At 44.5% G+C, this 27,840-nt stretch overlaps 1 protein-coding gene and 1 long non-coding RNA gene across 2 annotated transcripts in view; both read right to left on the bottom strand.

Annotated features, from left to right (window-relative positions):
• LOC137520731 (cytochrome P450 4A4-like) overlaps nucleotides 1–27,840 on the bottom strand; it is a 71,382-nt gene that overhangs the window by 20,701 nt on the left and 22,841 nt on the right. The window contains exons 4-7 of the mRNA XM_068239031.1: nucleotides 16,390–16,517; nucleotides 14,249–14,373; nucleotides 5,471–5,622; nucleotides 1,996–2,102 (exon numbers count right to left, since the gene is read on the bottom strand). Of these exons, the coding sequence (XP_068095132.1) occupies nucleotides 1,996–2,102; nucleotides 5,471–5,622; nucleotides 14,249–14,373; nucleotides 16,390–16,517 (512 nt within the window). The remainder of the gene's footprint in view (nucleotides 1–1,995; nucleotides 2,103–5,470; nucleotides 5,623–14,248; nucleotides 14,374–16,389; nucleotides 16,518–27,840) is intronic.
• Nucleotides 23,691–26,024, bottom strand: LOC137520733 (uncharacterized). Its single transcript, XR_011021923.1, has 2 exons — nucleotides 25,976–26,024; nucleotides 23,691–23,736 (listed from the first exon to the last, which is right to left on the bottom strand). It is a non-coding gene; the product is annotated as an uncharacterized lncRNA (long non-coding RNA).

Below are 27,840 nucleotides of genomic sequence, written 5' to 3'. Positions count from 1 at the left end.
ATGTGACAAAATGTGGAAAACTTCAAGGGGGCCGAATACGTTTGCAAACCACTGTAGATCATTTCAGTGTGATAATTAGCGATAAAGTTATTATCGAATGAATGGGAAGAGCTTTTGAAGGGGAAAAAACCTGTGATAGAGAAATGGCTAATAAAATGATTGGTTGAAAAAAAAATTCAGGACATTGGGGAGAGCCTACATAGGCATTAGGCTGAATAAAATCACGATCAGCAAAGCATTCATTAAAGCGGAAAGATCTAACAATAAAGAGTTTCACTTACCTGTGGCTTCTGCAAGCCCCTTGCAGCTGTCCTGTCCCACGGCGCTCCTCAACGATCCTCCGTTCCCCGCTGCCAGCTAGTTTCGTTACTCGAATTGTAAGTCAAGGGTCCACTGCGCTTATGCAGCCCTGCCAAGTTTATCCTGCAATACAGCTATTGTGTACTGGGACACAAAGGATACGCATTGCAGGCACAGTGGTCCATCGGCGAAACCGAAAGTAGCTGGCCGGGAGAATGGAGGATCGTGGAGGACCGGCGTGGGACAGGACGGCTGCAAGGGGCTTGAAGAAGCCCCAGGTGAGTGAAACTCTTTATTTTTAGAAGCTCTTCAGTTCCGCTTTAAAGGGATACTGTAGGGGGGTCGGGGGAAAATGAGTTGAACATACCTGGGGCTTCTAATGGTCCCCCGCAGGCATCCTGTACCCACGCAGCCGCTCACTGATGCTCCGGCCCCGCCTCCGGTTCACTTCTGTAATTTCTGACTTTAAAGTCAGAAAACCCCTGCGCCTGCGTTGCCGTGTCCTCGCTCCCGCTAATGTCACCAGGAGCGTACTGCGCAGGCACAGACCATACTGGGCTTGTGCTATACACTCCTGGTGACATCAGTAGAAACGAGGACACGGCAACGCAGGCGCAGGGGTTTTCTGACTTTAAAGTCAGAAATTACAGAAGTGAACCGGAGGCGGTCCCGGAGCATCAGTGAGTGGCTGCGCGGGCACAGGATGTCTGCGGGGGACCATTACAAGCCACGGCAGGGACGGGCCGAGGCATAGGCTGGAGAGGCTCCAGCCTCAGGGCGCAGTGTAGGAGGGGGCACACAATTCATTCAGTTGTCATTCCTAATTGTGTATGAAGCAGAAAGAAATAAGAAAAGGGGATACATAGCAGTGACTGCAAGCCAGATAACTAGATATTAGGTGTTGGGGAGGTTGTGGGCCCTGTGGCCCTCTTAGTCTAATAGCAATCAGTGTGTGACGGCTGGGGTGGGAGGGATGGAGGGGCGCACTTTGGTGTCTCAGCCTCGGGTGCTGGAGGACCTTGTCCCTGCTCTGAGCCACGGGTAAGTTCAACTCATTTTCCCCCGACCCCCTACAGTATTCCTTTAAGTAGCTATTTGCATGCTCAGAATTACTGTCACAGAAGCATCACCACGGATAGGTGACATGTTCAGGGGACCCCATTTGCAGAGTGTGCTGCATAGCATGCTTCAGCATGCATAGCTACCCATCCTCGCTCTTGCATGCTTCCTCTAGTGTCCCATGCAGCTTCTGAACTGGCCACTAGAGCTACAGTCTGCGGTCTCTGGGGTCACATGACAGTGAGCCTGGAGCAGTGGGCTAGTGGGCAGTTCAGAAGCTGCAGGGGACAATAGAGGAAGCAAGCTAGATTGAGGACAGGTAGCTATGCATACTCAAGCATGTTCCTCAGGGCACTCTGCACCTCTGGGGGGGAGGTGTCAGCCAATCAGCAGGTCATAGCTTTTGGCCTATTTTTAGACCAAAAGTGGGGGGTATGCGTGGGAGGGCTTATCTGTGCATGTATACAGTAATTACAAAACACAGTATCACCCCCCTTAGTTCAGGTCTTTGCTGTAGTGGTGGGAGCACTGTGTGGACCTCTGTGATGGACTCAAAAGACACTGTGAAGGATTTTTAGAGAAACCCTCCATCTATAAAAAGGATCCAAACCATCAAAAATGAGCAAGAAGTGTTACCCGGGCAAATAGAAGGATGTCAAGAAAATCCAGACGTCTCTTCTGCTTGATCTTCTCCAGCTCTGTCTCCTGCTTGAGGGACTCCTTCCGCAATGTAATCACATTTCCTGTATTGGAAAAATATGTGAGTCAGCTTGGGTAACAGCATAAACTGGCATAAATTTACCACCAGAGAGTCTGAAAATGGGGTCTTTTGTGGACACAAAAAGTAACACAAACTATTGCTCAGCCTGGTAGGGAAATACAAAAGAAACACTGAGAGCCTAATATAGTGCAGTGTGAACTGGAACGGAGTGAATGTTAAAGGGTGAAAAAAGAGGTACTCACAAACCAGGGTTACATTCCAGGCAACCACTGTGTAGGCAGGTGAGGAGATTAGACCTGTCCCCACTCAGGATTAAGAAGTCGCTCTCGGTTAGATGTGAGTTAGATGAGAGATAAATGCTACGCACCCCTTCCTGCTGTCCAGTGCCGAAATGGTGCTGATCAGATTTCAAACCGTGTGGTTCAGAATTCAAACACTAACACTACTTATATCACTAATAGACCTCTTAACCTATTTTGGTTTCTGGACGTAGAAACTACGTCCAAAAACCATGCGCGCTACCGCGCGCTCCCGCGGCCGATCGCGCACTTGCACGCGCACTCTCGGCCGCGGATTCGGTAGCCACGGAATCAATGTATCGGGCTATGGTGCCCGATCACTGATTCCTCTCCCCCGCTGAAAAAGCGACAGCTTCTCTCGGAAGCTGTGCTTTTTCTGGCCGTTGCCTCCCCACTACGTCACTCTAAGCGTGTGTTACGCTTAGAGTGACGTCATGTAAACAAACTCATTGCCGCTATCTTGTGGCCAAAAAGTAAAACTACAACTAAAAGTAAAAACAATTGAAAACAAAACACAATTACATTATAAAACTATAGTTTACATCCCACCCTCCCAAAAATACCCAAATAAAATGTTTTAATATAAAAAAAAAACCATTACAATAAAAAAAAACATGTAAATATTTACCTAAGGGTCTAAACTTTTTAAATATCAATGTAAAGATGAAATATTTCTATATTTTTTTTATTTTAAACTTGTAAATAGTGATAGATGCAAAACGGAAAACATGCACCTTTATTTCCAAATAAAATATTGTCGCCATACATTGTGATAGGGACATAATTTTAACGGTGTAGTAACCGGGACATATGGGCAAATACAATACGTGAGTTTTAATTATGGAGGCATGTATTATTTTAAAACTATAATGGCTGAAAACTGAGAAATAATAATTTTTTCCGTTTTTTTCTTATTCTTCCTGTTAAAATGCATTTACAGTAAAGTGGCTCTTAGCAAACTGTACCCCCCAAAGAAAGCCTAATTGGTGGCGGAAAAAACAAGATATAGATCAGTTCATTGTGATAAGTAGTGATAAAGTTATAGGCTAATGAATGAGAGGTGAACATTTCTCAAGTGAAAACGACGGAACGCAAATGGGTTAATCTAAGAAAGTCTAAAAACATTTTTACATAATCTTTTTGGATGTGTCTCATGCTTCTAGTATTCTCACTAGGCTGTGGAACTGCACGATAGAGGAAGAGTAATACGTCAACCTTAAATATTGTATTTAGCATCTCCCCTTGAGGCAGGGAACACACTAGACAGAAATGGTAGCACTTTAGACCCTAATGCAAGTCTATGGGCCACATGTAAAAATGCAGATATGCGCATTCTTCATTGTACATTCTTGAAAACGTACAACTTGCTCCTAGAGATGATCGTAATCCTCTGATTACAATTATGCCAAACTTTGCCTATATTTTCACACTTACGGCCATACGTAATTATGATTTGGACAGATTTCTGATTTCATATCATCCATTAGTAATTTTGCGTAATTTTGGCATAATTACGCAGACAGAACTTGTCTAATTTGCTACTAACTAATGGCTTCTGGGCTGTAAATCCAACCCTGCTTGCACTGGAAAAAGGTCATAGATAATAACACACCTGCTGCTCTGCATAATAAGGAACAGGACCGCCTCCCGCCCCCCCCCCCCCCCAGCTCTGCCATCCTCCCCACCACCACACCTGCTGCTCTGCATAATAAGGAACAGGACCACCTCTCCCCCCAGCTCTGCCATCCTCCCCACCACCACACCTGCTGCTCTGCATAATAAGGAACAGGACCGCCTCTCCCCCCAGCTCTGCCATCCTCCCCACCACCACACCTGCTGCTCTGCATAATAAGGAACAGAACCGCCTCCCCCCCCAGCTCTGCCATCCTCCCCACCACCACACCTGCTGCTCTGCATAATAAGGAACAGAACCGCCTCCCCCCCCCAGCTCTGCCATCCTCCCCACCACCACACCTGCTGCTCTGCATAATAAGGAACAGAACCGCCTCCCCCCCCAGCTCTGCCATCCTCCCCACCACCACACTTGCTGCTCTGCATAATAAGGAACAGGACCGCCTCCCGGGTCCCCCCCATCTCTGCCATCCCCCCCCCCCCACTGCAGTGGCTGTGGGGGCTATTGTTATGCCACTAAACCCATGCCAGGTTTCTGGATCATTTATGAGCTCTAGCCTTGGAAAACATTAAAGAGGAACTGTAGTGAGAATAACATAATGATTAAAGATGCTTGTATTTCCCACAATGCAATAAGGTTCACAGACAGCAAAATGTTAGGACCTTAGTCGTGATATCACACTGTGGGAGGGGTTTCACCACAATATCAGAGGGATGTCCCTGGTGATCTATTCAAGAAAAGGTAAATATTTATTATGGGAAAGGTGGTACTGATTGGAACAAAGTTCAATCCTATCTTACAGTTCCTATTTAAAGCTGCAGGGGCAGCCATACTACCCCAGGAAAAAAAACCACATATATAAGGAGATTACTACTTGTTCTACTTACAAAACACATGTATTATTCTGTCCACATTTTGATTTCAGTGCATTTTATATAGTAAATAAAGAGAATTGTTTTCCTGGCATTCTCCATCTTGGTTCCCTCTGATTTGAAGCCAATCCTGATTACATTTCCTCCCTTACTTTTTTTCTCCTAGAAACTGCACTGTCATAGCTAGCTTGCTTTGTAAACACAAGTGTGAGTGCAGCATGGATCAAATTTCAGTAACTTCACACTGAACTACCCTCAGCAAATCAGTGAAGAGCAGGAATGTGGGAGGAGCGATGACAAGTTTCCTTCTCAGTGGAAATGGCAAATATAGAACCAGGATGACTGAGATAAGATTTATAACAGCAAATCATTTTTTAATAGATTGGAGTGCTTGCCATGCAGGGTAAGGTTGCAGGCTGCATATTAAACACAGAGCAGTGGCTAATTGGAATTTGATTTTGTGGCTGACAATCTCTCTTTAATAAATCATTTCAAAACTGTTTGTATTTTAAGGAGAGAAGTTTGCTAAATTTTATGCAGAAATATCTGGTAATAGACCAAAAATGCAGTGACTAAAGGTTCTTACTTGTGTGCTTATAGGCTATCTTCAGTGCCCTCCGGAAGCGGAAGCCGTAGGGGCTCAGATTGAAGATGATATCGATGTGGTAGGGAAATCGGTTGAATCTAAGGTCCACTAGAAAACACAGCTCATATACGGCTTTTATGTATTCATTCTCACTGTTAGGAAAAAAGATAGGAGACAAATTGTTTTCTTGAAAGTAAATGGGAACCAAATGCTGAAAGGGAGGGTTCACGGATAAATAAAAATACTAATCCACTTACCTGGGACTTCCTCCAGCCCGTGGCAAGCAGGACGTGCCCTCGACGCCGCTCCGGAGGCTCCCGGTCTTCTCCGGTGGCTCACCCGACCTGGCCAGGCCGGCTTCCAGGTCGGGCTCTTGTGCGCTCCAACGTGCGTCTCACGCTGTCGCGCTGATGTCATCGGACGTCCTCCAGGCTACACCTGCACGCCTGCACAGTACAGTCCGTAGGACATCTGATGACGTCAGCGCACCGCGTGAGATGCACGTTGGAGCGCAAGGAGAAGCCCGACCAGGAAGCCGGCCTGGCCAGGTCGGGTGAGCCCCTGGAGAAGACCGGGAGCCTCCGGAGCAGCGTCGAGGGCACGTCCTGCCTGCCACGGGCTGGAGGAAGCCCAAGGTAAGTGGATTAGTATTTTTTTTAATTTTTTTTAAAATCCGTGGATCTTCCCTTTAAAAGAAAAGCTAGATACTTACCTAAGGGGAGAGAAGGCTCTGGGTCCTAATGAGCCCTCCCTCTCCACTCCTGGTGCCCTCCATGCAGCATTTCCTTACCCACTTGAATCCCCCACCGTGGGAGACTCTGGAAGTCAGAAGACAGGCAGCTTCATACTGCACATGCACGATTATGCGATAGAGGTCGCTCCCACGTGTGCAGTATGGAGCGGCCCGTCTTCGGGAGCACTCGGGCTCCCGAAGCCTCACTTCGCAGCGGAGATAGCTGCATTTCACCAAATTGGATGAATGTTGCTACGGGTGATCCTGCGCTGGAATGGGCACCAGGAGAGGAGAGGCAAGTAACTGGCTTTTCTTTTTAGCATTCGGTTCTCATTTACTTTAAGGACCAGATGTCCACAAAGAATCAACCCAGAATTGTGTAAACTAGGGATGGGACAAATCCACAATTTCTTTGAATCCAAATACGAATCCGAATCTAAAATATCTCGAACCTTTCGAATCACAAATCTAACAAATCCTGCATATAAGAATTGTGCAATCCGTGGTATAATTGTCCACAGTATAGGCAGGGCCGGCCCGCCCATGAGGCGGGGTGAGGCGGGTTCCTCAGGCGGCAGGAAGTGGAGGGGCGGCACCAGGCATAACAGGAAGTGACTGCGCCTGGTTCTTGCCGCCTTCTAGTCTGACTGGAGAGGAGCAGGCCCCCAACTGTCCTGAATTCTGCAGGACTGTCCCTATTTGGGGGGGCTCTCCCGCCATCCCAGGACCCCCCCTTCCCTTCTGTCCCGGTGGCTTGGCAGAGTTGGGGGCGAAAAAAAATGTTCACGGAGCCAGCAGCTTCATTACGGCAAGCAGGAGCTTAATTCCTCCCCCTGCTGTGTGTGCGTGTGTACAATTCACACTCCGCCCCCTCGCACAGTGCGGGAACATCAAAGAGGTCTAACTCCTCTCTCTCTACATGGAAATGCTGCTTGCCATAGTTCTCTCCCGGCTTCTTGCTGGGGAGCAATTAGGAAGAAGATTGACTAGTACCAAGCAGTGTCTCTCGGGAGTGGATGAAGCAGAACAGGTTTCACACGGAGGTTTTGCTTCTGATGACCCTTCAGATGACCAGGCTGGGACGATTAAGCAAACAGATGCAATATATACTGTCTGCAGATAAGATCACTTTGCAGTGGTAGCTGTGTGCTTTGTACCACTCTCAGCCTGCCTGATTTATTGCCTCAATAAAAACGTCCTATTTCCTCCTTCACTCTTTTCACTTTCCTTCACTCTCTCCCTGTTTCCTTATCCTATATTGTTCTATATCTCACTCTCTGTCCCCCTCTTCTTCTCTACCAATCTCTCTTCTTTCCTCTGCTCTGTGTCCTCATTCGTTCCTTCTCTTACTCTCCCTCCCTCTCCCAGGGCTGGTCTCTGTGCTCCCCCCTCCAAACTTGACATAGAGCAATGCGCAGGGGAGCCTGTACTAAACGACTCACCTCCCTGCGTTCCCATAGCCCCGCTCAGTCGCCGCTGGTCTTCTGTTCTCCGCATACGCTGATACACACACTGCTTCCGGCTACAGGAAGCAGTGTGTGTATCAGCGTATGCGGAGAGAAGAAGACCAGCGGCGACTGAGCGGCGATGGGAACGCAGGGAGGTGAGTCGTTTAGTACAGGCTCCCCTGCGCATTGCTCTATGTCAAGTTTGGAGGGGGGAGCACAGAGACCAGCCCTGGGAGAGGGAGAGGTCGGGCTGCCCTTCCCGCGGCTCTCCCCTCCATTAAGGGGGCAGCTACTTATCTAATCTATACTGGGGGGCAGCTACCTATCTAACCTATACTGGGGGGGGCAGCTACCTATCTAACCTATACTGGGGGGCACCTACCTAATCTAACTTATACTGGGGGAACCTACCTAATCTAACCTATAATGTGGGGCACCTACCTAATCTAACCTATACTGGGGGGCACCTACCTAATCTAACCTATAGTGGGGGGGCACCTACCTAATCTAACCTATACTGGGGGGGCACCTACCTAATCTAACCTATACTGGGGGCAACTACCTATCTAACCTATACTGGGGGGCAGCTAACTATGTAACCTATAATGGGGGCACCTACCTAATCTAACCTATACTGGGCAGCAGCTACCTATCTAACCTATACGGGGGGCAGCTACTTATCTAACCTATAGTGGGGTGCTCCTACCTAATCTATCCTATACTGGGGGGTACCTACCTATTTAACCTATACTGGGGGGCAGCTACCTATCTAACTTATACTGGGGGCAGCTACTTATCTAACTTATAATGGGGGGCACCTACCTAATCTAACCTATACTGGGCAGCAGCTACCTATATAACCTATACTGGGGGGCAGCTACCTTTCTAACCTACACTGGAGGCACCTACCAATCTAACCTATACTGAGGGCAGCTACCTATGTAATCTATACTTGGGCACCTACCTATCTAACTTGTATTGGGGGCACCTACCTACCTACCTACCTAGCAAGCCTATACTGGTGGCAACTATACTGGCTACCTTTATTGGAGTCACCTACCTAACTAACCTACACTGGGGGCACCTACCTATCTAACCTATGCTGGGGGCAACTATTCTGGCTACCTATATTAGCCCACTGCCGTACAGTTACATTACAGTTACTCCCACCCTTGTGATGTTATGTCCACACCCATTTTTTGCTGCTGCACTTTTTTTGTGGGGGGGGGGGGGGGGCGCCTGTGAATTATCCGCTAGCTACGCCACTGCCGCCGGCCTCCGAGTCCGGCGACTCCAAGCTCTGCGGCCTCTCCAAAAGCGGCCTGCTAGATGATGATGATGATGATGATGGCGGCGGCTGCCGCCCGCCCTGTTGTCCCTGATTGTGTCAGTCATGGTCACTGAGCACCGCCGTGACGACGATGATGACGAGCCTGCCGCCGCTGTTCACCGGCCTTGCCAGCCAGCGCGAGATGGAGCATGCCCGCCGCAGCCATCTGTCCCCTGCCTGTCAGTGCAGGATGGATCATGCTGGATGCCCGACGCTTGCCCTCCGCCATCGCCGCCAGACCCCATCCCCGGTGAGTCACTTTGCTGCCTGCCTCAGTCCTCTCAGGCTTGAGGAGCCACGGTTGGTCGGCCGTGGATATTTTTTTTTTTACTGCTATGTGATGATGATGATGACGTCTGTACTGGCTGCCTGCCTGCTATAATAAAAGGGGTCGGGTCGGGGACATACAGGAGGGTGGCAGCAGCAGCAGGCTTCACCAACTGCACGGTCTGCTGCTGCACTGCACCATACTTACAACCTGGGCTGGCTAGGCTAGCTATATTGCCAGTGGGACTGACTGAAGGCACCTTCTAGTGGTTTGGATTGGGAGGAGAGATAAGGAAGGAGGCATGAAAGCATGGTCTGTCTGCGCTCCAACTATTTACGTCTGTAACATCTCTGAGATGATCTCTGACAGCAGGGTGGTGAATCACAGTGGCATAGACTCTGACGACTGAATCATAATTGAACGTGTGTACCAGGCTTTAGCCCTCATCTTAAAAGTGGATGTGTTAGAGGATTTAAATGAATCATCATGTATAATCCAGGGAGTGGGACCGAGTTGGTTTGCTGAGACAGTGTGTTGGTTGGGTCAGGTGCACCGTGTGGAGAGGAATCGTCACGGATCCTCTCCACACCCAACCAACACACTGTCTCAGCAAACCAACTCGGTCCCACTCCCTGGATTATACATGATCCCACTCCCTGGATTATACATGATGATTCATTTAAATCCTCTAACACATCCACTTTTAAGATGAGGGCTAAAGCCTGGTACACACTTTCAATTATGATTGGCAAATCACTGACCAATTTTACCACCTGCGTCATGTAATATGAGGCTGGGCAGCAGATATTGCACACTTAGGCCTAGTGCACACCAGAGCGTTTCCGCTGCGGTTTGCGATCTGCTTGCGGGTGCGGATCCGCTAGGGTAATGTATTTCAATGGGCTGGTGCACACCAGAGCGGGAGGCGTTTTGCAGAAACGCATACTCCCGGGCTGCTGCAGATTTTGGATTGCGGAGGCGTTTCTGCCTCAATGTTAAGTATAGGAAAAACGCAAACCGCTCTGAAAAACGGCACTTCAGAGCGGTTTGCCAGGCGTTTTTAGTTACAGTAGCTGTTCAGTAACAGCTTTACTGTAACAATACATGAAATCTACTACACCAAAACCGCTACACAAAACCGCAAAACGCTAGCTAAAACGCTGCAGAAAAAGAAGAAAAAGCGTTTCAAAATCTGCTAGCATTTTGCAGATCTGCTAGCGGTTTTTGGTGTGCACCAGGCCTATGAGCAGATTTTGTAGGTATCCCTTATACTACATGAAGGAAGGTGGTAAAATTGGTCAATGATTGGCCAATCGTAATTGAAAGTTTGTATCAGGCTTAATTCCACTAAGAAAGACAGGAGAACAAGCAGATGGAGACAGACAGGGATATAGGGGTGGGGGGTATCGGGGGGGGGGGGGGGGGGGTGCCTTCACGATCTTTGCCTCAGGCAGCAGAAAGTCCAGGACCGGCCCTAAGTATAGGTACCCAGGCATAGAAACCCACAGTATAGGTAGCTAGGTTAAGCTGCCTTCAGTATAGTTAGCTAGGTATATGTGCCTTCAATATAGGTTGTAAGGTATAGGGATCTTCAGTATAGGTAGCAAGGTATATGTGCCTTCAGTATAGGTAGTAAGGTATAGGGATCTTCAGTATAGGTAGCAAGGTATATGTGCCTTCAGTATAGGTAGTAAGGTATAGGGATCTTCAGTATAGGTAGCAAGGTATATGTGCCTTCAATATAGGTAGTAAGGTATAGGGATCTTCAGTATAGGTAGCAAGGTATATGTGCCTTCAGTATAGGTAGTAAGGTATAGGGATCTTCAGTATAGGTAGCAGGGTATATGTGCCTTCAGTATAGGTAGCAGGGTATATGTGCCTTCAGTATAGGTAGCAGGGTATATGGGCCTTCAGTATAGGTAGCAGGGTATATAAGCCTTCAGTATAGGTAGCTAGGGTTGCCACCTTTAGGGTAAAAAAAATACTGGATTGTGGGTGTGGCATGCGGGGTGTGGCCTAAAATTGGGAGTGGTTTGTCACTGACTTTTTAAAAGACAACTGACATGAGAGGGATACAGAGGCTGCCATATTTATTTCCTTTTAAACAATGCACATTTCCTGGCTGTCCTGCTGGTCCTCTGCCACTAATATTATTAGCCACAGACCCTGAACAAGCATGCAGCAGATCAGATGCTTCTGACTGAAGTCTGAAATCTGAGATTAGCTGCATGCTTGTTTTAGGTGTGGAATTCAGACACTACTGATGCCAAAAAAAAGGTCAGCTGGTTAGCCAGGCAACTGGTATTGTTTAAAAGGAAATCAATGTGGCAGCCTCCATATCCCTCTCTCAGGTCAGTTGTCCTTTAAGGCTCGGTCTGAGTCTCTTGAAGGCAGCATGCCGTGCCACAAAATTTTGCAACAGTAAAGCGGGATGAATGGCGCTAAAAGGAAATGTAAAGTTTAACTTACCTAGGTCTTCTAGCCCCCTGAAGTCATTCTTCTCCCCCCACCCCCGCAGCAGTTGTGCCCATCTAAAGTGGAATGACAGAAAGGGACCAGAATGACTCTAGAATAAGCCCTAGGTAAGTTAAACTGGGGACATGGGGGTCAGTGCGAGAGCCATTACTTAACATTGTATGGTCCCCACTCCCCAGCCCATTCTGGATCCTCCAACTTCCCCCGACCGCAGCTTCTGCAAGCATTGTAATTCCTGGCGGGGGTCACACGCACGCCACAATGCATCCCAGGAGGATGGTTAGATGCCAGTGCATCAATGTACTCACATCTAACCAGATTACATCTCCCAGAATCCATTCATCTCCCAGAATCCATTGCAGCATGTGGCCACCACACAGTACAAATGCTTACAGAATCTGCAGACCGGAGAAGAAGATAGGAGGATCCCAAATGGGTCGGAACTAGAGGATCAGCACCCTTTAGTTAAGTAATGGTGCTCTCTCTGACCCTCACACCCACAGTAGCACGCATTACGAACCTGACATTTTTAAAAATTAAAAAAACATTCACTGCACTTTACTATACACCTTAAAGTATACCAGAGACGAAGCATAGTGAACGTTTTATACATACCAGGGGCTTCCTCTAGCCCCATGCGCACTTATCGATCCCACGCTGCCGTCCTCAGTCTTCTCGCTCTTTGGTACCAGATCCCGTAACTTCAGCCAGTCGCGGCCAGTCTGAGCATGCACAGTGCGCTCTCTCCAGTGGAGAGTAGTACTACGCACATGCAGCACTATTCTCAGCCAGAGAGAGGGCACTGCCCATGCGTAAAACTGTCTGCGACTGGCTGAAATTATGGGACCTGGTACTGAAGAGGGAGAAGACTGAGGACGGCGGTGTGGGAGCGATAAGTGCACATGGGGCTGGAAGAAGTTACAGGACTCGGTACCGGAGCAGGAATAGGCTGAGGACAGGGGTGTGGGAACGACTCCTGCAGATGGGGCTGAAGGAAGCCCCAAGTATGTATAAAACATCCACTGTTTCACCTCTGGTTTCCTTTATATTTAAAAATATAATAAAAATGGGGGATCGGGCATGTATTAGGTGCAGTCCTGGGCTGAACCGCAGCGGAGGATTTCTTTAAAAAGGCGGGGGACAGAGGAGAAAGGAAGGGGGGGGGGGGGTGATTTGCATGAGGACTCATAACACATCATTCAGACACACGTACATCACACAGACATCAGACAGGCACACACATCACACAGACAGACAACACACATACACACACATCACATAGACACGCGCATCAGGCAGACACATCACACACACATGCCATACATATACACACTGGCTGCATTCATACAAACACAGCACCTCTCATACAGCAGCACCGCGTATCTGCTGCCTGTTATAGCTTCAGCTCCTCCACGTGTCTCAGTCTCTGTGTCTCTCTCTCCTTCTCCGGCAGCAGTGCTCATTTTCTTGGGGGAGGGGCACTGGACATTCCTCTGAACACTGAACTGTATAAGTGTTATGTCAGCTCTGCAGTCAGGGGGGGGGGGGAGGCAGGAGTCTGTGTACTTCCAGCAGGAGGAAGAACAGGCTGTAGCCTAATCTCATTTAGTATATGCATTATGATAACATCGACCTGTTATCTCCCCCTCTGCTCTTGTAGTTCAGTCCACATAAAAAAAAAAAACGAGCAGATACATTGCCGGTAAAACAAATTTTCCGGCAGCAGCTTTGTACTCAAATTTCCGGCTGTGCCGGCCAGGTACCGTCCGGGTGGCAACCCTATAGGTAGCAGGGTATAGGGGCCTTCAGTACAGGTAGCAAGATATATGTGCCTTCAGTATAGGTTGCAGCGTATAGGGGCCTTCAGTATAGGTAGCAAGGTATAGGTGCCTTCAATATAGGTAGGTAGGTAGGTAAAGGGGCCTTCAGTATAGGTAGCAGAGTAAAGGGCCTTCAGTATAGGTAGGTAGGTATAGGGGCCATCACATAGGTAGGTAGGTATAGGGGCCATCACATAGGTAGGTAGGTATAGGGGCCTTCACGTAGGTAGCCCTGTGCTCCCCCAACCCCCCCCCCCCCCCCACGCCTCCTCCGCTAGCCCCCCTTGCATAAATAAGTACGCACTCAACTTCCCCGTGGAGTGCAGAGTGGCAGACCTCTTCCTTACTTCCCTGTTCCCCCTAGTGGCCAGACCGGCTTTTACTGATGATGTAATAGCAAAAGCCAGTCACTTGGGAAAACAAGAAAGTCAGCGTGAGGTCTGCCGCTCTGCACTCCGCTCTGTATAGGTGAGCAGATACTTTTTAACTATGCAGGGAGCGAGCGGACGAGGCGCGGGGGGACGGAGGAGGACGAGGGTGAATGGGGGAGCGGCGGATGCGCAGGGACACAGCATCGGGATTCAGCGAGCGGTAAATGGCGTTTGGATTTGAATCCACGAATCCAGAATATTTCCCAATATTCGAGGGATTTGTGGGTTCGCCGGATTCGTCATCCCATCCCTAGTGTAAACTAAAATACGGACCTGTTGAGTTGGCAGTTGCTGTCGTAGCTGAAGGCACATTTCATGATGGAGTCCAACGTCATGAGGCTCACGTGATGGAAGAGCTCCACTGGCTTCTTGTCTGAGACCAGCTTCTCCCATTTGTCCTAATCAAGAACAAATCAAATTAACTGTCTAGTTTTTACAGGTTCCAATGGATTACCCTACATGCCAAGCTTTCTATAACCTATTGCATATAATAACTTTTAAGGTGAAACTGAAGTGATGAAAAATAAAGCCAGATGCTCCCCTATGGAGAGGGAAGGCTGTGGATCCTATTGAGCCTTCAGTGTCCCTTCTCAGTCCCCTTGCTCCACTGCTGTCAACCCATTGCATATATTTGACCAACTGGTCAGATATGCCTTGAGTGACCATCAGAAGACTTTGGGAGCACTAGAGGAGCCAGTCAGTCAGATATATATATACCGTATATACTCACATATAAGCCAACTCGTGTATAAGTGATTGACTCGTGTATAAGCCCCCTGCCCAGTATAGCCCACTCCACAGTAGCCAGATGTGCCTCCAGTACAAGTCATCCTACCTCCCCATAGTCAGATGTGCCCCAAGCAGGATACAGCTGTGTCTCAAAACACCACTAGATGGCGTCATAGGTATGAAACACAGCGAATGCCACACAGGAAGAATTCCTGATCATTGCATTGCTGGCATGTTGCTTGCACGCTCTGCTCCACAAGCCAGGGGACACAGTTAGTGTTAAGCAGTGCACTCTGCACGCTATGTTGCAGGGGATGGCGGCACGGACACAGGAGTGAGCCAGCTGACAAGAGCAGGATCACTAGTGCAAGATCCTTACGCTCCTTTGTCAGTAAGAAAACCTGCTCCACTATCCGTTCTGCTCCACTGACTCGCATATAAGCCAAGGGGGTAACTTTTGAGCACATTTTTGTGCTGAAAATTAGGCTTATACACGAGTATATAATTTATATAGCATTTTTTGGCATATGAGACACTCCAGACTACCTAGGTTTAGAGGGCAAACACAAGGGGAAAAACATACTAAACCTGGTTCGTCCATGGTCCAAGAGCTTGTAGATGGTCTCCTCCAATTCTTGGGTCCCCCTTGTACCTCATGCGTCCTCCATGTGTCCTCCTGTACTCCTGTGTCCTCCATGTGTCCCATTCTTTCCCTATGTCCCCTGTGTGTCCTCTTTTGTCCCCCCCCCCATGTGTTCTCCTCTGTCCCCCATTTGGCCTTCTCTGCCCCCCCCCCCCCTTCTGTTTTCCTCTGCTCCCCTGTGTATAGCTATCTTCAGTGGCAGCACTGCTCATCTCATCCAGTGGCCCCAGCGGCAAACAGATACCTCTCCTCTCTCTCACTGTTTCCCTAGTACATCATCGCATCATCAGCAGAAGCCGGCACTAGGGGTGCACTGAGAGAGAGGAGAGGTCTCTGATCAGTGTCTGATAGGTCTCTGCATCTGATAGATCTCTGATAATGCTGGATGAGGTGAGCCGTGCTGCTGATAACTAAACATTGGGAGAGGAGGAGGACACAGTGAAAATACAAGGAGTCAGTGGCGTAACTAGCAATAGTCATAGCAGCCATAGCAGATTCTATAGGGCCCTGCAGCAGAGGGGGCTAAGGTGGTATTCAATGTATTCACCATTACCTTTCCTGTGTTTCTCCAGCCTCTGACTTTGTCTCAGTGCCCATGAACTACTACTGTTAATTGCATGAGAATGTAAATTGCCCAGTTAACTCATATCTATACGGTAGGGGAAGGCGGCATTGCTTAAAAGTGTCTACATCTGAGAGCCCCATGAAAGTTTTCCTATGGGTGATGATCTCTATGATCTCTAGCTATGCCACTGCAAGGAGACCCCAAAATTGCTTAGAATCAGGGGTTCGTATCGGCGGGTGTTCATAAGTCAGGTACCCCATGTATTTGGTATATAAGACCTTTTTCTCCCCATTTTTGGCAGAGAAAAATTGTGTCTTATATGCCAAAAAAGTATATATATATATATATATATATATATATATATATATATATATATATATATATATATTGTAACCCAACCCAATTTTGAAGTTTGCCCACTTGACAGACCAATAGAGGCTATTCCTTCCATTTCCCCATTAAGGTGCTTCTCCTTACCAGCATGATATTAGTGCAGTCTGACATGACTTTGACATACGGCTTCAGGACATCATAGTGGAACCCCGGAGTGAGCAGCCGGCGGTGCTGGAACCACTTCTGTCCATCCAGCACCAGTAACCCTTTCCCTGCAGGACAGAATCACAGTACAGAGATCAGAGCTATGATTCAAAGAGTGAAATCTCCCAGTTCCATTTCATGTATGTTTTTGAATTAAACATTTTTTGGTATTTGAAGAATTGAAAAATAAACAAGGAATGCATAAACCCTAAGGGCCCTTTTCCACTACGGCGTTTGCGATGGCTAAATCGCAAAACCGCAAACCGCTAGTGATTTTTCAAATCGCTACGGTTTGCTTTTAACATAGGAATCGCGGTAGGTCATTTCCACTACCGCGATTCGTTTTTTACCCGATCGCGATCGCGCGGCGGAGCGATTATTGCCGCGATTTTGCTATGCAGTGCATAGCATAGCAAAATCGCGATTGCAAACGTCGGGAAATCGCCGGTAATTTTTTACCTTTTGCGATTCAGCAATCGCTAGCGTTCAGCGTGAAAGCTAGCGACTGCTAGTGGAAAAGGGCCCTTAACGATAAAAATTGTAAGGCTAGGTTCCTACTTGAGCTGGACCTCCAATGGCCATCATCGGGAGCGGACAGTGTAATATCTGCTCCGATGGTCCGTTGTGGTCCAGTTGGTGCAGAGAACAGACGCGCTTCCACAAAAGGCTATATAGGAAATGCATCCACTCTCTGGGAAAAAAATAACAGACCGCACAAGAGTTTCTCCAACTTACCCCAACAGATCCAATGGATCCATTGCAGACTAACAAGTGTGAATGGACCCGATTTATAAAATATAAAATAGGACCTGCTGTCAAGTGCCAATTTTACAACGTGGTAAAATGGACAAAAAAAACGTTAGTTTTGTGCTAGAGTGGGAAGGGATGTAATTTAAATTTGTTAAAGGTCCATTATTATTATAAATATATTTTCATTTAAAATTTTTCGTTTTTTGGCAATCTTATTGGCAATACAAACATACTGTACAAGATGTGAAAATAGCTAATTGCTCAATCTCCATAATCAATGTAATTTTGATCTAAAATTAAGGAACAACCTTTATAAAAATCTGATTTGCAAATAATGACTCAATTCAATTAGAGATTTTTTTTTTCCATCGTGGTCAAAGTACATCCTGTAGGAATAGAGTGTGTAAATGGAAATCTAAATTAAACTGATTTAGTAACTCTCCCTCTCTGATTTTTTTTTCATTTTTATTTAAAGATTAAAAGATTTAAAGTGAACCAGAGACGAAGCACCCTCATGTATTTTACCATAAATATCAGTGGGAACATTAGAGAAAACACCTACCCTGCTCTCTGTTTCATCCTTCACTGCTCAGCTTGCTTGTTATCAGCCCTGATAAAATCCCCGACTGAGCATTCAGTCTGGCTTTGCTCAGGAATCATTATAGCTGTCTTCTCTGATGTCTTTTCAAGCCCAAGCCTGCCCCCTTCTGGTTCTACTTTCCCCTTTCTGTATACTTGCAGCTGCTAATGTAAGGGTATATTGAAAAACATTTTTTTTATCTATATTTGTTATCAGAAGAGGTTTTTAGAAATGGTGATTTCACTTTGCGCACAGCCCACTAAATAATATGCTTTTTTCATGAACTGTGTTTTGCATGCAGTTTTAGTAAAAAAAAAATGCACACCAGAGTGGCGAAAATACCGGGGATAGTATTTAAAAAAAAAAAACTATTGGGGGATATGTTTATTTTGTGCCAAAGTGTTCATCATTGGTTTCCTTTAACACGAACTGAATTTTCAAAGCAGAAACTTACAAATTGGAATTTTGCAGAATCCCAAAATGAAATCTCATCATTGTTCTGCATTAGGGATTTATATCCTAGGTTTTCAGGGGGTACTTTGTTTTTTTTGTAAACAAAAGATAAAATCATAAATAGATACATTCACATCAATATTTTATCAGTTAGTTAAAAACCATAAGAGAATGTTTGAAAAGCATTTAAACACATTTATGGCATATTCCTAAAAAATATGCATGTGTCCATCGGTATTTAACTACTTCCTACCCCTCCACTCCCCTCCACCTCCTTTGCAGCATGCGTGCAGCCGTGCACGTGAGTACATGAGCATTTCTGCCAAATGGAAGCTTATAAAACATCTTATTTGCACTAATTAGTGCAAAAATAGGATGTTTTAAAACATCCATTTTGCATTAACCTTCCTGGCGTTCGGGGTAAGCCGCGCAGGAGGTTTTCTCAGGCCCTGCTGGGCCGATTTGCTTAATTTTTTTTGCTGCACGCAGCTAGCACTTTGCTAGCTGCGTCAGCACACCGATCGCCGCCGCCCCGCGCTCGATCGCCGCTATCTGTCGCACCGCGCTGCCCCCCCCAGACCCTGTGCGCTGCCTGGCCAATCAGTGCCAGGCAGCGCTGAGGGGTGGATCGGGACTCCCAATGACGTCACGACGTCGCTGACGTCATCCCGCCCCGTCGCCATGGCGACGGGGGAAGCCCTCTAGGAAATCCCGTTCTTTGAACGGGATTTCCTGATCGGAGATCGCTGAAGGCGATTGAAGCGGGCGGGGGGATGCTACATGATCGCTACATGGGCTCGCTACATGATTTAAAAAGAAAAAAAAAACTGCTGCGCTGCCTCCTGGCGGAATTTATTAGACCGCCAGGAGGGTTAAAGGACATCTGAAGTGAAAATAAACTAATGAGATAAACCATTGGATCTATCCTCCTTCTCCTAAAAATGACTTTTTTTAAGATATCCCACAGTCTTATTTTATATTTAAATCAGTGGTCAGACGAAATTTCGCATCAAAATTCGAAATAACTTGTCGTAATTGTTATGCAAAGTTTCTGTGGAAATCGTAATTAATTCCGCAGATAATAACAATCTTTCATAATTTTGCGTAATTTTTGCGGAATTTCGTGAAATTTGATGACAACTTTGGCGGTTAATAGCAAAGCCCCCATACATGCTATTGCTACCAAAATTGCTACGTACAGTGGGATGCGAAAGTTTGGGCATCCTTGTGAATTTTCATGACTTCACTTTTCCTGTATAAATCGTTGGTTGTTACAATAAAAAATGCCAGTTAAATATATCATATAGGAGACACACACAGTGATATTTGAGAAGTGAAATTAATTTTATTAGATTTACGGAAAGTGTGCAATAGTTGTTTAAACAAAATTAGGCAAGTGCATAAATTTGGACACCACAAAAAATAAATGAAATCAATATTTAAATTTAGTAGATCACCCTTTTGCAGAAATTACAGCCTCTAAACAATTCCTGTCGGTTCCAATGAGAGTCTGGATTCTGGTTGAAGGTATTTTGGACCATTCCTCTTTACAAAACATCTCTAAGGTTTGATGGCTTCCGAGCATGGACAGCTCTCTTTAACTCACACCACAGATTTTCAATGATATTCAGGTTTGGGGACTGAGATGGCAATTCCAGAATTGTTCCTCTGCATGAATGCCTAAGTGGATTTTGAGCAGTGTTTAGGGTCGTTGTCTTTTTGAAATATCCAGCCCCGGCGCAGCTTCAGCTTTGTCACTGATTCCTTGGTCTCCAGAATCTGCTGATACTGAGTAGAATCCATGCGTCCCTTAACTTTTACAAGATTCCCAGTCCCTGTACTGGCCACACAACAACAGCATGATGGAACCACTACCATATTTTTTACTGTAGGTAGCAGGTGTTTTTCTTGAAATGCTGTGTTGTTTTTCCTTCATGCATAACGCCCCTTGATATGCCCAAATAACTCAATTTTAGTTTCCTCAGTCCACAGCACCTTATTCCAAAATGAAGCTGGCTTGTCCAAATGTGCTTTACCATACCTCAGGCGGCTATGTTTGTGCTGTGGGCGGAGAAAATGCTTCCTCTGCATCACTCTCGCATACAGCATCTCCTTGTGTAAAGTGTGCAGAATGGTTAAACGATGAACAGTGACTCCATCTGCAGCAAGATGATGTTGTAGGTCTTTGGTGCTGGTCTGTGAGTTGACTCTGACTGTTCTCACCATTCACCGCTTCTGTCTAGCTGAGATTTTTCTTGGTCTGCCACTTCAAGCCTTAACTTGAACTGAGCCTGTGGTCTTCCATTTCCTCAATATGTTCCTAACTGTGGAAACAGACAGCTGAAATCTCTGAGACAACTTTCTGTATCCTTCCCCTAAACCATGATGGTAAACAATCTTTGTCTTCAGGTCATTTGAGAGTTGTTTTGAGACCCCCATGTTGCTACTCTTCAGAGAAATGTAAAAGAGGAGGAAAACTTATATACTCTTTCTCATAATTGGATTCACCTGTGTATGTAGGTCAGGGGTCGCTGAGCTTACCAAGCTAATTTGAGTTCCAATAATTAGCTCTAAAGATTTTGGAATCAATAAAATGACAACAGTGCCCAAATATATGCACCTGCCTAATTTTATCTAAACAATTAATGTTCACTTTCTGTAAGTCCAATAAACTTCATTTCAATTCTCAAATATCACTGTGTGTGTCTCCTATGCGGTATATTTAACTGACATTTTTATATCGTAACAACCAACGATTTATACAGGAAAATCATGACGATTAACAAGGTTGCCTAAACTTTCGCATCCCACTGTATGTAAAAAAAGAAAATAATTTTTCAAAAAGACTTTATAGATTTTAAGAAAATTGATTTTAAAAATGCAAAGAAAAATGGATTTTAAACTGTCATTTTTCTGAGTTTAAAAACCAATTTTTCTTTGCATTTTTAAACCCGATTTTCTCAAAAACTACAAGGTATTCTCCTTAATATATATAGCAATTTTGGTGTCAAATGGAAGCTTTGCTATTAACTGCTAAAGTCGGCATGAAATGTCGCAAAATTACGCTAAATTACAAATGACTATACAAAATCAATTGAGCTTAGGCGTAATTCAGAGAATTTATGCAAAATTTTGCATAATTGTAATTAGCTGATTACAATTATCACTAATGTAAATCTATTTTTTAAGTTTTTCCTGTTCCATTGTCTCTGCTCAATGACACGTTCATAGAAGTATACCAGAGCTCAAATCTATGAATTATTGACCCTTTATTAATCTTGTTCCTGCTCTCAGAAGCCATTTACTGACCGGAAAGAGTTTTATGGCTCTAATTCCTTATCAGTGAGGGTTATGCTATAGTCTGACCCAGTCTGACCCGGTCCCGACCTGGACAGAGACTGTCACTTGCATACCTGATGTTTAACTCTATTCGACGGAGAAAGAAAAAAAGAAACACAGCATAGTTATTTGTGTGCTAGGCACTGTACATACCCATGTCTATCTCATCATGTCACATGTCACCTTGGTTGTCCTTTAAGTGGTTAAGATGATGTTACCCTGTTTTTGTAGATGCACTTGTTGTGGGTGTGAAGATTATGGTGGCCACACAGGATTTATGACCCTTGTGAGATGTGCCCCCAGACTGTGAGGGCCACTAGGTGTAGGCAATGGTAAGGGTGGGAACATTGGGGGCCCCATCAAAGTTTCACTGGGGGGGCCCCATGATTTGTAGTTACCATATATATTCACAAATAAGCCGACCCGCGTATAAGCCGAGGTACCCACTTTTCCCTCAGAACTCAGGAAAAAGTGATTGACTCACTTATAAGCCCCCTCCACAGTATAGCCCCCTCTACAGTGGCCAGATGTGCCTCCAGTACAAGTCATCCAACCTCCCCATAGCAAGATGTGCCCCAAGGAAGATAGAGCTGTGTCTCAAGATGCCATTAGATGGCGTCATAGATGAGACACAGCGATTACCACACAGGAAGAATCCCCCATAATAACACCACTGACACATTGCTTGCACGCTCCGCTCCACAAGCCAGGGGACACAGGTAGTCTTGAGCAGCAAACTCTGCACACCATGTTGCATGGGATGAGGGGCACGGACACAGCAGTGAGTCAGCTCACAAGAGCTAGTGCAAGATCCTTACTCTCCTCTGCCAGTAACAAAACCTGCTCCAATGATTTTGCTGTATTCAGAACAAGTGCACACTACATGTTACGGATATTACATCCTTCCTCAGGTTATACACCTGAGGAAGGATGTAATATCCGTAACATGTAGTGTGCACTTGTTCCGAATACAGCAAAATCATTGCAGCCATTTGTGTGCCGTCTCTTGCATTTATTGGTAATTTTCCGAAGCCGTAGGAGCAATCCGGCTGAGACAGGGCACCGGCCAGTTACAGGTCCAGGGGACCCAACACACTAGTTCTCCAGGCATCTACTGTTGGTGGATTACCAAACCTGCTCCATCTGTTCTGCTCCACTGACTCGCATATAAGCCGACTCCACTCCACGGACTCGCATATAAGCCGAGGGGGTAACTTTTCAGCACATTTTTTGTGCTAAAAAATTAGGCTTATACGCAAGTATAAAAGGTACTTCCCTACATACATATCTGACATAATAATGGTGAGAAACACTGATTTCTACCGGATTCTGAACACAGTGTGAAGTTGCAAGTGGATCTGAACACAGTGTGAATTCATATCCATTGCCCACATACGGAAACTATAGCCTTGATTTCAATAAGATACTTCCGATTTGTGTGCAAATAAATAATAAATTGCGACTGCATACATTTTCCAGACATCACATACAAATCCCGTTGCTGTGCATGTCTATGGCACGAATTGGCAGCAGCACGGTGTGCATCTTGGAAATGGGTGCAGCCATTCAGTGAAACTGGGTCTTAGAGCAGAAGAAGATCTTCAAGCCATCAAGCAACATTATCAATAAAGGTGGCAGCATGGCTTTCCCTACAGGTTTCTTCTAACCCTCACACTAACCATTTTTTTAAAGAGAAACCATAACAAAGAATAGAACTTCATCCCAATCAGTAGCTGATACCCCCTTTCCCATGAGAAATCTATTCATTTTCTCAAACAGATCATCAGAGAGCTCTGTATGGCTGATATTGTGGGGAAACCCCTCCCACAGTGTGATGTCAGGACCGTGGATCTGACATCACTCTGTGGGAGCTTTGTTGCGTTGTGGGAAATAACAGCTGTTTACAGTTAAATGTCACCATGTGATAAATGTCAGAATGTAAATCAGGGAGAGGAAAGATTTTACAATGGGCAGACACTGACTAAATCATTTATACATAATTATTGTAAAAATGAAGCACTTTTTTATTACATTATTTTCACTGGAGTTCCTCTTTAACACACAAGATAATGTTTACATTGTGAGCACACTAACCTTAACCCTATAACACTATTACATACCAATCCATTGTGTCATGAAGTAATAGGCAAAATTGTCCTTTGGATCTGTAAAAAGGAAAAAGATCAGTTCAATATTTTTGGGAACTTGACATGCACGACACAATCTCCTGACTTTTCCCCTAGGTGATATTTTTACACCTTGTCATAAAATGCCTTACCTATCCAGCTACAGTGGAAAGTGGGCGGGCACATGTGTCATATGTCAGTTGGAGACCCATGAGCAGTGGGCGGGCTGGCAGCCACTTGTAGCCTGCTCGCTATCTGCACACTACTCTGGGCATGCGTGGATTACCTCAAAAGCACCAGCCAATGAGACCTATGCTTTCTGTGTAAGCTGCTGCCTGATCACTGAGGGAATAGCATGTCATCTATGACTTGCTTGTGCATGGCTGCAACGCTACAGTATCATCCAGGATGCACAGAAATGTGGACAGAGGAACACACTATCAGTACTGTACCTGCATTGACTAGTGAGACCTATGCTTCCTGTGCAAGCTGCTGCATGATTATTTCAACCAAATCCCTGCATATTGAGCACTGTGCATTGGGATCTAGCTTAACCATTTAAGCCTTTTAGACGTAGCTGCTACATCCAAAATGGTGCTGCCGCGCTGCTTCACGATCCCGTGGACGATTGTGTGCGCCTGACGGCAATCTTTCTAAGTGTTACGCCCCCTCTGCACTTCCTGTAAGTGTGTAAGTGTTGCAGGACCAAAAAAAAAAAAAAAAATTTCACTGTGGCCATCTTGAGGCCAAATAGTAAAACTGCATGTACATAATTTTTTAAAAAATAAATATACATGCACTTACATTAAAATTAACATAAAAACATTAACATAACATAAAAATACCCAAATAAAATTTGTAATAAAAAAAAAATTACAATAAAAAAAGCATAAATAGTTACCTAAGGGTCTGAACTTTTTTAATATGCATGTCAAGAGGGTATATTACTATTATTTTTTTAATTATAAGTTTATAAATCGGGATGGACGCAAAACTGAAAAAATGTACCATTATTTCCAAATAAAATATTGGCGCAATACATTGTGATAAGGACTTAATTTAAATGGTGTAATAACTGGGACAAATGGGCAAATAAAATACATGGGTTTTAACTATGGTAGCATATATTATTTTAAAGCTATAATGGCCAAAAACTGAGAAATAATAATTTTATTTCCATTTTTTTCTTAATATTCCTGTTAAAATGCATTAAGAAAAAATAATTGTTAGCACAATGTACCACCCAAAGAAAGCCTAATTGGTGATGTCAAAAACAAGATATAGATCAATTATTTTTTATAAGTAGTGATAAAATTATTGGCGAATGAATCAGGGGTGAAAATTGCTTGGATGCATAAGGTGCAAAACAACTGAAGGCTGAAGTGGTTAGACACTGTTTGTGCTCGAGAAAAGATGACTCCCAATTATTGACTGAATTAAGATGCAGTACTATAGTATACTTTATGTGCTTGAGTATGGCAAGTGATGATAGTAATCTGCTAATTGTAATTATGCTACATTTTACATAATCATTCACAATTACGGCCATACGTAATTACGGTTTGGACATTCAATTGATTTTGCTTAATCCATTCACAATTTCCCATCATTACACAAAATTTAATGTAATTTTGTGCCAAATTTAATAGTTAATAGCAAATCTGCTATCATCACCAAAATTGCTACGTTTGTTAAGGGGAATTGTGGGAACCAAAAAAAAATAATTTTTCAGAAATAACTTTTTTTTGAGAAAATTGATTTTAAAATTACAAAGGAAAAACGTTTTTGTAAACTCAAAACGACAGTTTAAAAACTATTTTTAACGATTTTCAAAACCGATTATCTCAAAATCTGCAACTGTTTTTTTCTTTTTTTACTTTTTCCCTATAACAATTTTAGTGATAATAGCATGTATGCGGAGCTAAAGTCGGCATGAAATTAAATGAAAATTACACAACATTGCTATCCCTGATTATGTTTACATACATACCGTAATTAATTAAGATTTTTCCAAAATTTCACATTACGACTTTGTATTGCAATTGTGAATTACAATGCAAAATTACGTTTTTGCGAAATTTGTGCTTATCACTAGGGACAATTTCTGATATAGTAAACTTCTGATATAGTTAACTACTTTCTCCCGGTCCCTTGGCGTATACTATAAAGGGATTTTATTGTACCTATGCATATGTTTTTCAAACAAAATACTAATTCTTGCTTGCAAATAAAGTTTTAGCTCCACAGCCTCTCATAAAGTAATAAGCTGAATCGGTACCTTGTCTGGACAGGATGGCTTTAACATAGATTGAGTCACCCACAGTCAGAGTAGCAAAGAAACTTCCCAGCCAGATCGGAAAAACATTGTTATATTTTCGTGCATAATCTTCTAAAATATCGAAATCTTTCCCATCTCTTTTAAACTGTGGACACAAGACACATACACACAAAATGTATAGCTTTATGGCAATGAGGTTAGGATGACACAAATTACTTTAGTAGCAGCCAATCAAATTTCATGCTGGTTAAGAATCCTTAAAGAGGAACTGTTGCGAAAAGCTTTACATGTAAAACACATAAAAATAAGAAGTACATTTTCCCTAAGTAAAATGAGCCATAAATTACTTTTCTCCTATGTTGCTGTCACTTACAGTAAATAGTAGAAATCTGACAATACCGAGAGATTTTGGACTAGCCCATCTTCTCATAGGGGGTTCTCAGGGTTTTCTTTATTTTTAAAAGCACTTAGTGAATAGCTGTTGCTCCGTCCAACTGCCAAAATAGTGTACAGCGAGCAGGGAGAGACTGGCCAGCATCTTTATATAAATGTTTTTCAGGGAATGTCTTTATAAATAATACAGGCCATGCTGAGAATCCCCTATGGAGTGATATAGACTAGCCCAAAACCTGTCGGTAATGTCAGATTTGTATTACTTACTGTAAGTGACAGCAACATAGGAGAAAAGTAATTTATGGCTCATTTTAATCTGGGAGAAATGTACTTCTTATTTGCATGTGTTTTAAATTATAAGATTGTTGCGACCATACCTCTTTAAAGAGACACTGAAGCGGAAAGAAAATTATGATATACTGAATTGGTTGTGTAGTACAGCAAACAAATAAAGCATTAGGAGCAGAGACATAAGTCTAATATTTGTTCCAGTACAGGAAGAGTTAAGAAACTCCACTTGTTATCTATGCAAATGGTCTTTGAGTTCCATGACTTTGAAAGTGGCAGAGAGCTCTGACTTCTGATTAGGTTATCTCAGCTGTATTGTGTTTTTCTTTTGCAGAGAATAGTTCAGGACAGTTCAAAAGTTCACTGCCTGTTCTATAAAAACATTTAGAATGCTGAATAATGTGTAAACTGCAAAGATTAGAGAAGGATGCAATGTCTATAACTGAAAATAAAAATATGAGATTATTTTTTTTTTTTTGCTACCAATGTTCTAGTAATTATCCGTACTACACAACCAATTCGAAAAACTCTGTGCTATCTGTTTGAATCTTAAAAACGTGAGTGCAATATGAGTTTATAAGGAATAAATGTGAAACGGTTTTACACTATGTTGAGTATTTTTACTGAGGATATGGTGATTTGCGCTGAATGAGGAACATTGTGGTGAAGACATCAGGAATCTGCCAGGGAGGTGGCGGACGACCCAATAACGGTCTCAAGCAGGGGCGTTGCTAGCCCCAAAGATCAGTGGCACATGCCCCAGATCTATACTGGGCTGCCCCGGATGTCCCCCGGATGTCAGCTGTGGCGCCTCAATGACGGTTATGCTGGGAGCTGTGGTGCATCAATCGGGAGTGTTCTGGGTGCTGTGGTAGCCTACTAGGTGTTGTGGTGCCATGCTGGGCGCTATGATGCCTTTATTCGGGCATGCAGGGAGCTGTGTTCATCCAACATTTTTCTGGGCAGAGCTACTTAGACCACTGTTAGGTACGTGTACATTTAGCTCCACCCATGACCACACCCACATTCTGGTGCATGGCCACAACCATTTTCCTTCTGGAGTGCCCAAAAGTGCCCAGATGTCTTAGGATCCTAGCAACGCCCCTGGTCTCAAGGCTGCATCTGATCCGTCAGTTGATCTCAGAGGACGGTGAGTCCCTTTTTAAGGGTGTGGTGGAGGTTTT

The sequence above is a fragment of the Hyperolius riggenbachi genome, chromosome 6 (genome assembly GCF_040937935.1).
Source record: "Hyperolius riggenbachi isolate aHypRig1 chromosome 6, aHypRig1.pri, whole genome shotgun sequence".
Lineage (NCBI taxonomy): Eukaryota > Metazoa > Chordata > Amphibia > Anura > Hyperoliidae > Hyperolius > Hyperolius riggenbachi.
This window is presented reverse-complemented; position numbering and strand designations above follow the sequence as displayed.